Consider the following 12,298-nt stretch of genomic DNA (forward strand, 5'->3'; position numbering starts at 1 on the left):
GTCAGAAGAAAAGAACGATACGAGTGGGAAGGTTGGAGAAACCGAGCACTGAGGATGCGTTAGAGATTTGTCAGGTCGCGAAAGAAAGTGGGAGTTGGATGGATCCGATTAAGTGCTTTTTGGCGGGAAAGGAAGTGACAGATAAGAAGGAAAGAAGAAGATGGGAACATACTTCTTGGAGATACGTTTTGCTGGAAGGGAGTTGTACCAAAAAAACTTCAGTGGACCACTGTTAAAATGCTTAGGTCCGCGGTTGTCATATGAGGTGCTGGCAAAATTACACGAGGGAGATTGCGGGAGCCATTCAGCGGGAAGAACTATGACATATCGATTATTGACACAGGGGTATTTTTGGCCCCATATGAAAAGGGATGCAGTGGAGTTTGCTAAGAGATGAGACAAATGTCAAAGGTTTTCCCAGCTGATCTTCGCCCCCGTAGAACCATTACATAACGTCTCAAGCCCATGGCTGTTCGTTATGTGGGCAATGGATATAGTGGGACCGCTGCCCATGGCCAGTGGCAAACGAAGGTTCATGCTCGCAGCCACTGATTATTTCACGAAATGGATTGAGGACGTACCCTTGCAGCAGGTGAAGGACACGCAAATAGTCAAATTCTTATGGGAGAATATTATCTGCAGGTTTAGGCTACCATATGCCATTATAGCAGACAATGGGACTCAGTTCACAGGAGCGAAGATGACCAGTTTCTTGCAAGCCTATAAGGTGAAACAGGGGTTCTCGGCCCCTTACAACCTCGAAGGCAACAAACAGGCGGAGTCATCCAACAAAACTATTATGAACAATCTTAAGAGGAAGTTGGAAGATAAAAAACGGGCGGGCAGACGAGCTGAATTATGTACTTGGGCCTATCGGACCACACCTCGATCGTCCACCCAAGAGACCCCATTCTCGTTGGCTTATGGTGTGGAAGCCGTGATCCTTTCTGAGATGGTGGCAACGACAACACGAACAAAGGCTATGGAGGAGGGCTCAAACTGGAGAATATTAGCAGCGGATTTGAATCTGGTAGAGGAGAGAAGAGACACTGCCTGTATAAAGTTGGAGGAGTACCAGCTGGAGATTGCAAAGACAGTACAACAAGAGGGTCAAGCCACGACAATTCCAAATAGGTGATCTGGTGCCTCGACGTCCAGTGATGCCTAGTACCAGGAAGGAGAAAGATGGAAAGCTGGGTCCGAATTGGGAGGGACCTTACACCATGGTGGATATAAGATAGGCTAGCACCTACAAATTGCTAACATAGGAAGGCAAATTGGTAGAGAAGTCGTGGAACGTGAGAATATTAAAAAAAATTCACACTTGAATGTAATGAAAATCTAGAGCAAGAGTCTGTAGCTGTATGTAAATATATAATACAACGACACTTTTGAGAAGAGAATATCATTTGTAAGGGTAGGAGTCCAAAATGAACATGGGGCATGAAATCCAAGCGTAGAGAAAGACAACTGAGGGGATGAGCCCTTCGCTGATACAAGGTCATAGTTGGGCCTGGGGCAAGATGAGTTGCCCTAACTAACTTCCTAAGGCTATAGAGCCCGCGGAGTGGGTTGAGCCCTTCGCGGATGAGAGATACAAACTGCACATGGGGAATGGAATCCAAGCATAGAGGGAGACAGCGAAGGGGATGAATCCTTCACTGATACAAGGCCAGAGTTGAGCCTGGGGCAAGATGAGTTGCCCCGACTAGTTTCCTGAGGTTCAGAGCCCGCAAAGTGGGATGAGCCCTTCGCGGATGGGAGATACAAACTACAAATGGGGCATGGAATCCAAGCGTGGAGAGAGACAGCGGAGGGGAAGAGCCCTTCGCTGATACAGGGCCAGAGTGAGCCTGGGGCAAGATGAGTTGCTCCAACTAGCTTCCTGAGACTATAGAGCCCGCGGAGTGGGATGAGCCCTTCGCGGATGAGAGATGCAAACTACATATGGGGCATGGAATCCGAGCATAGAGAAAGACAGTGGAGGGGATGAGCCTTTCACTGATTCGATACCAGAATTAAGCTTGGGGCAAGATGAGTTGCCTCAACTAGCTTCTCGAGATATACAAACTACACGCGAGGCATGAGACCCAATCATCGCGAGGGACAGCGGAAGGAATGAGCCTTTCACTAATGCAATGCACAAGTTGAGCATGGGGCAAAATGAATCCCCAATGGGACTCCAAAGATAAAGGAGCCCGTGGAGTGGGGTGGGCCCTTCGCAGACAAGAGAGGCAATTTACACGTGGGGCATGGGGAGTGGCCTTCATCTAGCTAAATAGCCAAACAAAGAGAAGACGACCGGGCAAGGGCAATATCTAATTAAGTCAAAGAAACAAGATCTCAGAAGAGAGGTAGAGTCATAGAAAACCTGAAGATAGAGATACATCACAATTTAAACAAGTAGCAGAATCAAGAGATAAAGAGGCAACAAACATACCGAGCAAAATCAAACATCACATTAAAGGGAATAATGTCAAAATATCAACAAAATGAGTAGTGTAGCAAACAACTAGTCAGGAGTGGGTAAAAGTGGTTTATTATAGAAAAAAAGTCTCTAGTGCATCTCAGAGGGGGAATCATTGGTGGGCATTACATCAGTGACTTCCTCAGCGGGTGTAGTGGCGTCCTCCTCGGTGATGTCCTCCATGGTTGCAGCGGGGGTCTCCTCAGTGGCCGTCGCTTGGGTGGAAGTTTCTTCTAGCACAGGGGGGGCGGGGCGAGGAGGGTCTCAGTGGCCGCCACTTCTTCTCTTGCGATCTCAGGGGAGTCTATCAATGGGGTGGTAGGCCTTTCGGGGAGAAGCCTCCCTTCCTATATGAGTCGTGCATGCTCCTCTTGGATTTTCTTGGCCACCCTCTTGTCGGCTAGGAGCTTGAAGCGGTCGCGAAGGGCAGTCATGTTTGCTTGGTGTTGCTGCAGTAGGTTGGCGGCAGCATCCTTATGTTTTTTATTGAGGGTGTCAACAGCTTCCTGGTGTTGTTGAGTGAGGGCATCCAGATTGAGCTGGTATTATTGGAGGAGCATTTCCCTTTGACGACTCAGGCAATCGTTGACCGAATCCATGTATTTTTGGTGAGAGGACTCCCAGACTTGAGTTCATCATAGGCCTTGAGTTTAGCCAAGTTAGCAGCGGCTAGATCTGATTGGAGTTCGGCATAGGCAGCTTTTATGCCAGAAAGACCGTTGAGTTCTTTCTCCAGGGAGGCCACCTTGGTCTTGGCGCTGAAAAGGCCGCGGATCATGAAAGAGATGTCCAAGCTTACCTAGGATCAGAAAGAGAGATGTAAAAAAAAAGAAAAAAAGAAAGAGAGTGTACCCTCTCCTAGTTGGTATACAGAGAGGTGCGGTGCTGATCAAACGACTCCCCGTCTGCATAGGCTATGTCCTTAGGTAAGTGAGCATTATAGAATAGAGAAGAGGTTACAGCTGCATTATCCAGAGCGGAGTCCGCAGTGTTCACCCTGTGGTTGCGCACATTGAAAATAGGACAGAATTCCTCTGCAAGGGTCGAATTAGAGACCGAAGCTACAAGTGGGATTGGTTCTTTGCCAGACCGGCGTGTGCGGGGAGAAGAGACTGCGGGTTGAAGTGGTGAGGTAATGGGGGCAGGTTCTTCAGATGCGGAGGTCCGCTGAGTGATAGGGACAGATTCTTCAAATGCTTAGGTCCACTACCTCTTGGCTGGGGGCATTTCAGCAGGAGCCCTCACTTCTGTGGAGGGAACCTCCCTCACATCATCATCATCGGAATCACTGTTAAAAAGTTTTTGTTTGCGGACATCCATATCATTGGATGGGGAGTGGGGAGAGGTGTACTGATCGTCCCAATTTGAGATGGAGCGGTAAGAAGGGATGTCTTTGGGAGCGGAGGAGGTGGGAGGATCGTGAGATTCGAGGGAGTGAGAGGAGGTTCGGGGATGATGGCGGCGGGAAGTAGGGGCGCGAGTTCGTTTTCTTGGAGGTGGAGATGTTCTAGGTTTCCGCTCCTTGGGAGGGGGATGACGGTAAAATGGAGCTGAGAAGCCGCAGAAATTGTGTAGATCAGGGATTTGCAACAATGGAGTAGTGGTAGTGGGGTGGATTCCCAGGTGATCGGCTTGAGCAGGGCCGAGTTCGAGGAGCCTTTGGGAAATAAGGACAAGAGATGCCGGAGTAGAGTTGGGACTTGGAATTTGGCCGTCAACCTGCAAAACAGAGAGGAACAACGGGTTAGAGTATAACGGAAACAACACATCTAGAGAGAAGGGAAGAACAAAGATACTCACCTCGGGTTATGAAGGCGAGATGGTTAAGAGTTAAATCTAAAGGAATGTCCACGGACAGAAATTGCCCCGATACGTATAAAGGATAATGATGCCACACTTTATCTGAGGTTGTGACATGGAGCAAGAGTGATGGCTTCTGAGGGCGTACACAAAAAGATTGGTACCCCACACTGACATCTTTGGTACTTTTCTTAATGAAATAGTGAGAGATGATATTGCGGCTCGTAATCTTAGGTTCACCGGTCTTATTGTATGAGTTCGCAGCATACATGATTCTACAAAAATTCCCTATGCCTTGACAGGGGGGAATGTTGAAATGATTACACACCTCGACGTCCAGGAGAGTGAGGGGCAGCCGTAGACCGGCGACAATTTGACCCACAGTGATTACAAGGCACCCCGGATGTCGGGGAACGGTGAGGGTAGTGTGTGATAGATGGCACGTGTTCTAAGGCAATGTTGGATGGAATGTCATAAGCAACCCTAATTGCATCCAAATTAGGGAGGCAGCACCGAGAAGGTGGTGGCAGCAAAGGGACTTGGCGCCCTAAGGTGGATGGGACCGCAGTTTGAGTAGTAGGAGGTGGAGATGCTATTCTATGGGACTGAGAAGAGGAAGAGTCGCCGGATTCAGAGCCCGACATCGGAAAAGTAGAGGAATAGACGCGAGGTATGAATAGACCCAAATATTCAGCTCAAACAAAAATAAGTAAAGCCTAGAAAACATACCGACTGAAGCAAAGAGAGAGAGGTTATGCCTGAGTAGAGTGCCAAAAGATGAAGGAATTGTCGGAAGACTGAGGTAGCGCATGCAAACCGAAAACTGATCGGAAAGGGGAAAAATGGTAAAGCAGTGGAAGAGCAAAGGGAGAGGGGGAAAATAAAATGAGAAAGAGGGAGAAGGAGAGGAGTTTAAATAAGGGAAGGGTAAAAAGGTAATTACAGGGAATTAAGGAACTCGAGGAGTCAGGCAGACAATCCAGCCAGAGTGAGACACATGGAAGCTCGAGGTACGAGGGGCAGCTGAAAACGCGTGATGATAGTGTAGTCCACCTCACACGCAAACCGAGGAAAGAGAGCGTGGGTGGTGGAAAGAGAATAACAATGAGAGTTCTCAATCCCGGATCCATTAACAAGACCACGAAATTGAGAAGGGGCATTTGTGGTGGCACAATGTTGGAAGTTGGACTAAGTCAGCGGTACAGAGGATAAGATGCAACATAACGAAGGAAAAGGAGGAGTATGGGAATCGTGACCGTGGAACCCTAGACCGCAGACGTGACATACGTACGATAAGAAGGAGAACCATGGGATGGTGAAATAGATGGACGGTCCAGATAGGGGGAGATATAAAAAGAAGAGGATGGGGAGAGAAAGGGAGGCCGCTGGAGAGAGAAAAAAGGGAGAAACAGTGAGTAAGGAGAGAAAAAGAAGAGATTGTTTAGGTGTGATATTTTAGGTTCATACAAGTGTCTAGAAGATTATGTCTACCATCATGTCTTTAGTAGCATATGATAGTGTCATTGCTTTCACAAAGCTAGGGAAAACATTGTCTACAGATTTTAGAAGTTCTTCTGCTCTATCTTTAACACATGACATAGCATTATTGTCACGACAGAGTGGTGTTTGCTCTCGCTAGCTCAAAGCTTCAAGCAAACATGAAAACTTTTAATAGACAAGAAACGAACAGATTGGGTCAGTTTCGGACTTTGGGTCAGTTTCAGACAAGAAACTTTTAATAGACAAGAAAACAAAAACAAAAAAGAAGTTGGGTCAGTTTCAGACTTTGGAGGTATCTCAACGTGATCAGAAACAACCTGTTCAAGTATCACAAGCTAAGTTAATAATAATTCAAGCATATCAAAATAGCGATTATTTAAGTAATTCAAAAGTCTTGAGCCAGCTAGACAGCTATAGTTCAACGCCACTCATGCTTGACAAACAGCCAAACCTAGGGTCCACACGTGGTGCCCTCACAGAACTCACCTTAGCCCAATCTCCGGCCTTAGCTAGCCACCACTGAAACCAACTGTGGACTGAAAAAAAAGGCCCCACATTGGATCTATGTTCCAATGCTCCAATTAGTATAGTTGGTTTCTCACCCAATGAGGCCTTTTAAGTTAAAACCCTTTACGCCATTGTGTTTAGCTCAGTGGTGGCTAAGGTATGTAGGGGACAGTATCAGCCCTGGGTAAGATCCATGAAGCTTTACAGGCCCAAGGTTTGGCTGTGTGAGAACCCTAACATGCCTACGGCCTAGTCCTCAGTACATCACAAACATCCATTTTCCATAAGAAGAAACAACATACTTACTTCCAGCTTTAGAAGTTATACCTAATAATGTTTTCCAAAACCCAAAGCTCTAGGAACTACTGAACTACAAAACCAACCTTTTCAGAGTCACTTCCATACTCTACCGGTGGGGATTGATGAACCAAGGAAACAGTCTTTCGATGTTTACTCAATGTTTTTTTTCAGATGATGCTTTTACCTGCGTCATTGTATATCAATAGCACTATTAGTAAAAGCAAAATGCTTGATTATCTATTTACAATGAAGAATGAAGATCACAATCACATTCCAACCAACATACGTTTACTAGCATGTTTTGGACGCAAGATTTTAGTAAGATAGGTTGCACCAAGACCATTAGCTCTTATGATATAGACCTACAAAGTACAAACATGATAAAGGACACACAAAAATCAGGAACCATTCATGACAAAGACGAATACATGTAGATTAAAAAAAAGGGGGGGGGGGAAGATCATGTTAAGCATCCTTGAATGAGATTTGAATACTCGTAGAGGACCTAGGAACCATTACCCATATTTTTTGTGAAAACAAGAAACTTCTTTATAGTAGTGGGGTGGACAACCAAGACATGAACATAGTTCAGGATCATTGAATTAGGAACCACACATGGATAACTTGGTCTTAAAAACAAGTCCAATTAATCTTCACCAGAATTGTGTTCTTGACTAATTGAAAACCAGATAATCTCCCTCGACCAAATTTTGAGCTTTAGAGAAACTACTCCATCCACCACTCAATGCAGAATTTCCAATATGACAAACATAACTTGAATGTTTTTCCTGGCATTTATAACAAAAGTAATCTAGACAGTAAAGAGGTACGCATTCCAAATTTTAATCTCTCCCCAGAGCATAATCCACTTTTTAGTATGTACTGGACGAAACGTTTGCCCAATGATGACATGGTTTCACCCACATAACTATAATATGGTTGTTGATTACCCAATAATATGGTGACCATATCTATATTGGATGACCACAAAATAAACACAGTCGGAATCATCATTTTAGCAATTAAAAGATAAGTTATTCCAAAACTGTCTAAAGATCACCTGAAATGTGGCATTCTTGACTAACTGGAATACCAGATGATCTCCCTCGACCAACTTGTGAGCTTTAGAGAAATTACTCAATCCAACAGTTAGTCTAGGACAGCGAGGATGACTTGTATATTTGGTTAAACACTCTGATTTTCATCAACCAAAGCCAACATAGAATATTCCTTTGGAAGGTGTAACCTGCAGAATTCGCATGGAAGAGCCTGCAACAAGACATCTTGATATAACTGGAATTGTTCATAGTATTCAAATAGATCCATATATTTTAGTAAAATCAAAATGGGGGCTAGAAGATTATGCCTACCATGTAGGAGTTAGCATAAGATTGCGTCAAAGCTTTCACAAAGCTAGGGGAAAGAGGGTCTAGGGTTGTTAGAAGTACTTTTGCTCGTTCCATTGCACATGACTTAGCTTTATCAAGAGAGAGCAGCACTTGCTCACTGCAAGTGAATATAAACCATTATGAGGAGAGCAACTAATACATTGTCAAGAGACTTTATGAAAACAGCGAACAAGAAGGGGGTTAAGTATAGTTACAGACATTGAAGATGTGACGGCTCGATTAGAATCCACCTGTACATTCAAGTATGACAAGGTCAGTTTAGTAATTCAAACATAACTAAACTGAGAAATTATTTAAGTGGCAATGCAAAGGAAAGAATATGGGTCTTAGAAGCAAAGACTTTAGGCAACTAGTCTTCAATATTTACTCAAAACTCAGAAGTGAAGTTAAAATTGAACCATACTAGTATTATGCTTCCAACTTTAGAAGTTGAAAACTTCAAACTTACAATACAATCACTCAGCTAACTTTTTAAATAAAACCTTCAACATAAAGGCCTTAGAAGACAGTAATTCTCAGAAGTAGGCATATCTAAAATGAATTTGTACTAAAATAGTATCTTTAAGCAAAATACCCACACCCCTTTACAGAAAAACAAGAAAAATCAAATTAGAGTTGAACAAGTGAACAACACAATACTCTGAAATTCTAAAAGTCTGAATAGTGTACTTTTTATTCCCACCAACAGAATCTGAAAACCTGAATACTCAAATACTCAAAGAAAAACAAAAGTGTATCGTGCACGTACATGCACTCAAATAATTTGCAACTATGTATAGGAAACCATTCTAACAAAGGAAAAAATCAATTTTTCTTAGTCATATTCAGTACACACATTTGTAAATCTGGCAGAGGTTTAACTACGTAAATATTCAACTTCGTTAAAAATAACTTAAACTGTTGCTAGTGGGTGCTTACATATTGTATCATACCTAAAGTCCAAATTCTACCATACGATCCTAAACAACTTGAGTTGTTTAAAATATGTTTTAGTTGTATCCTATTTTTAGAAGACATTTTAAAAAAATATGTTTTAGTTAGTTGTATCCCATTTCTTGAAGACATTTTAAAATATGTTTTAGTTGTATCTCATTTCTTGAAGACATTTTAAACAAATATGCTTTAGTTATATGTTTTAGTTGTATCCCATTTCTTGAAGAAATTTTAAACAAATATGTTTTAAACAACTAAAACATATTTTCATATTTTAAACTTAAAATATGTTTTAGTTGTTTAAAACAAATATATTTTAAACAACTAAAATATATTTTAAACAAGTAAAACATACAACTAAAACAACTAAAATATATTTGTTTAAAACAAATGTTAAACAAATATGTTTTAATTGTATGTTTTAGTTGTATCCCATTTCTTGAAGACATTTTAAACAAATATGTTTGTGTTATATCCCATTTCTTGAAGGCATTTTAAACAAATTTTAGTTGTTTAAAGTATGTTTTAGTTGTACGATCCTAAACAACTTGAGTTGTTTAAAATATGTTTTAGTTAGCATCATAAATGTGATTGCTAACTAAATATAGTGGTACTTGACTACTTGAGTTAATAATGCTTAGTTAAATATATAACCTTAGACTTAGTTAGTTGTAGAAGGAGTAGGCAAGCTTCTTCTTTTTAACTGAGAATGCTGAGCCAGAGTCATATAGTCTTCTTCATCAATACTCATGTTGCTCTCTTCCTTGCAGTCGTTTACAAAAATCTTTCTCTAAAAACCTCAAAGTGAAAGAAAAATTAGTCCGTGACTAGTGACTGAGAACTTTGAAACTTATTTAAAATCTCACTATGCTACTTCCAATAACTGTTGTCCGCGTATTTCGTAGTTCGTGTTGTGACTTGTGAACAAGAAAAAGACACCTAAGAGCATTCCCAATGCAGATGAATATCAAGGGGATGTGACAATATTCACCTTCAAATGGTCAAAAACTTTTGCCCAATGCAAAGGTGAATATCAAGGTGACTATTTTCCCAAGTCAAAATGAGAGTGAAACCTTCAACCGAAATAGTAGCTGAGTTAGGAATTTCGGATGGAATGTTTTATTCCATGTCGTGTGTTTTTTAAAAAAAATTTGGTTTTTTTTTTCGGACGTCTCACGGTTTTTTTTTCTTTTTTTTTTGTTTTGTTTTTTTAACTTCAGACGGGATGTTTCATTCTGTCCGACGTATTTTTTCGATTTTTACATTCAAACGGAATCAAACATCCCGTCTGAGAATAATAATCCACCTTTGCATTGGGCAGCCTCACCTTGCTTTTCACCAAAACAGTGGAAAAGAGGGAAAATAGAGCTGATGTGGAGGTGAATAAGAGTAGCTTGTATTGGGAATGCTCTAAGACCAAATTACAAAACTCAAGGTATTCATTAACACCTTGGAGGTGATGTGGCGTATAGACTCCATGTGAACTGAATTTAGCGCAGTGACCCATTATCCTAAACAAAATTGAAGAGGCACTGGCACACAAGCTTTTCTGTTCAGTCCTTCGTCTTGAACTCGAATTAACTCAAGTTTACATATTACGCAAGTATGGGAGCTTTTAGTCATCCATGGCGATCTGTTAATTTTGAAATTACACCTTGTTTTCTTGGAGTTTATGCCATTACAAATACATTTGAAAAAAAATGGAAACTTGTGTGAAATGTTCCAAATTATCTATAGTTCTATACACTTGATCGTCCAAATGAGAAATAAGATTAGGCAGCAATATTTGCCCACTAATAACAACTCCATGTCACTTTGGACTCCATTAATTTTCACTGATGACAGAACGTTTTTGTTTTTTAATCATAACTATTGAATTAAGAAGACAATTGTAAGAAATAAGTTGATTCGTCAATATGATAATAGTGAAAATTAGAAAACTATCTTGGAACTTCAATATAAGCCATAACCAACAATTAATATATCATAATGATGTTCATCATAGTCAGAAAGGGCTGACTTTTCGTCTGCAGTCCTTCATATCCAGTTACATACTTACATCAGTGTACTCTCCACTCATGTTAAAAAAGGACATTATTTTTGCCAGAAGCTTCACTGTCCGCCAACACAAAAACTATCCCTGGATTCTGGAAAAGTTTGTGATACCATAAAAATAGAACACATCCCAATACGGAAAACACTCACCAGGGAGAATCAAGCACTTCCCTGAACTCCAGTTCACGCTTTTTAACCTCCTTTTTCTGAGGTTCTATTGTAGTATCTATTTCAGAAAGTTTGGCTTTCACACTTCTCATTATCTCCTCCTCCGCCTGAGCTCTCTTATCTTTCGCTTCCTTATAGTGGTTTACAGCATCTTCAGATTTTGTAGCGACTGTCAAAAGTTGTTTTAGACGAGCACATAAAAAAACTACATTCATCCCCAGGTGCTCCAGCTGATTAAGACACTCAAGCAATGCTGCAAAGTCATCTCGAGAGTTACTAAGATTGCAACCTTTTATAGCATCAGCAGTATCTACAGTTTGGGAAATTGCTCCTGCAGCGAGCTTCAGATTTATGCTTTCTGAAAGATTTTTGTGAAGGAAAGCACCCTGACCGCAACAGAGCTCATAGTACTTATACACAGCATATGTTCAGAGAACTCATAATTATTGATCCGCCCCTTCACTGCAATGACGAAGTTTTCTAGATTTTTCACATCTTTAAATTCTAAAACTTTAGTAACTTCATAAACAACTGATGAGCCAACTATTTCACTGTCACTCTCATCCTCCTGATGCTTTTACCTGCGTTGTTGTTTATCAATAACACTATTAATAAAAGAAAACTGTTATAGATTATCTATTTACGATGAGGAATGTAAACCAATGAAACATGTTAAACAATGAACATACATTTTCTAGCATGTTTTGAATGTGAACCCACAGTGGGAGATATTGTACCAAGACCATAAGCTCTTACAATGTAAACCTACAAAAATTATAAAGGAACACCATCAAAAAAAGGTATCATTTATGACAAAGATGAATAAATATAGTTATGTAGATGAAAGAACAAAATTTTTGTGCTTATTCATATACTCATGAAGATGATATTTTAGGACCTTAGTTGAATTTCTTCACCCTATTATAGAAAATATGATAGAGCTCTGACAACGATATGTACTGTTAGGCCAACACTTGAGTTGACCAGAAAAGGGAGATCGTTGAGAGGTGTCTGTCCCTTATCCTAATCCTTCCACCAAGCACAATAATCCACTGTTATGTACCAGTGGGAACATTTAACCATTTAAAAGTTGACATGCTTTTGGGCCCACACTAACAATACCATTATTCATTACTCCAATGATAGAGTCTCCATATTT

General features: G+C 41.0%; 1 protein-coding gene and 1 long non-coding RNA gene across 2 annotated transcripts; one reads left to right on the forward strand and one right to left on the reverse strand.

The window, feature by feature from the left end:
- Window positions 1–487: 487 nt before the first annotated feature.
- LOC147492474 (uncharacterized) lies at window positions 488–1,138 on the forward strand. The gene has a single exon (XM_086567515.1). It carries the CDS (start codon window positions 488–490, stop codon window positions 1,136–1,138), a length of 651 nt encoding a protein of 216 aa, XP_086423641.1.
- Window positions 1,139–10,805: 9,667 nt separating this feature from the next.
- LOC147492475 (uncharacterized) lies at window positions 10,806–12,030 on the reverse strand. The gene is made up of 2 exons (XR_015198322.1): window positions 11,829–12,030; window positions 10,806–11,720 (listed from the first exon to the last, which is right to left on the reverse strand). It is a non-coding gene; the product is annotated as an uncharacterized LOC147492475 (long non-coding RNA).
- Between the last annotated feature and the right edge of the window lie 268 nt (window positions 12,031–12,298).

This window comes from Coptis chinensis, chromosome 6 (assembly GCF_015680905.1).
Source record: "Coptis chinensis isolate HL-2020 chromosome 6, ASM1568090v1, whole genome shotgun sequence".
Lineage (NCBI taxonomy): Eukaryota > Viridiplantae > Streptophyta > Magnoliopsida > Ranunculales > Ranunculaceae > Coptis > Coptis chinensis.

Excerpts from the sequence above, each read along its gene's own strand:
- LOC147492474 (XM_086567515.1), top strand. The coding sequence starts at position 488 with ATGGATATAGTGGGACCGCTGCCCATGGCCAGTGGCAAACGAAGGTTC.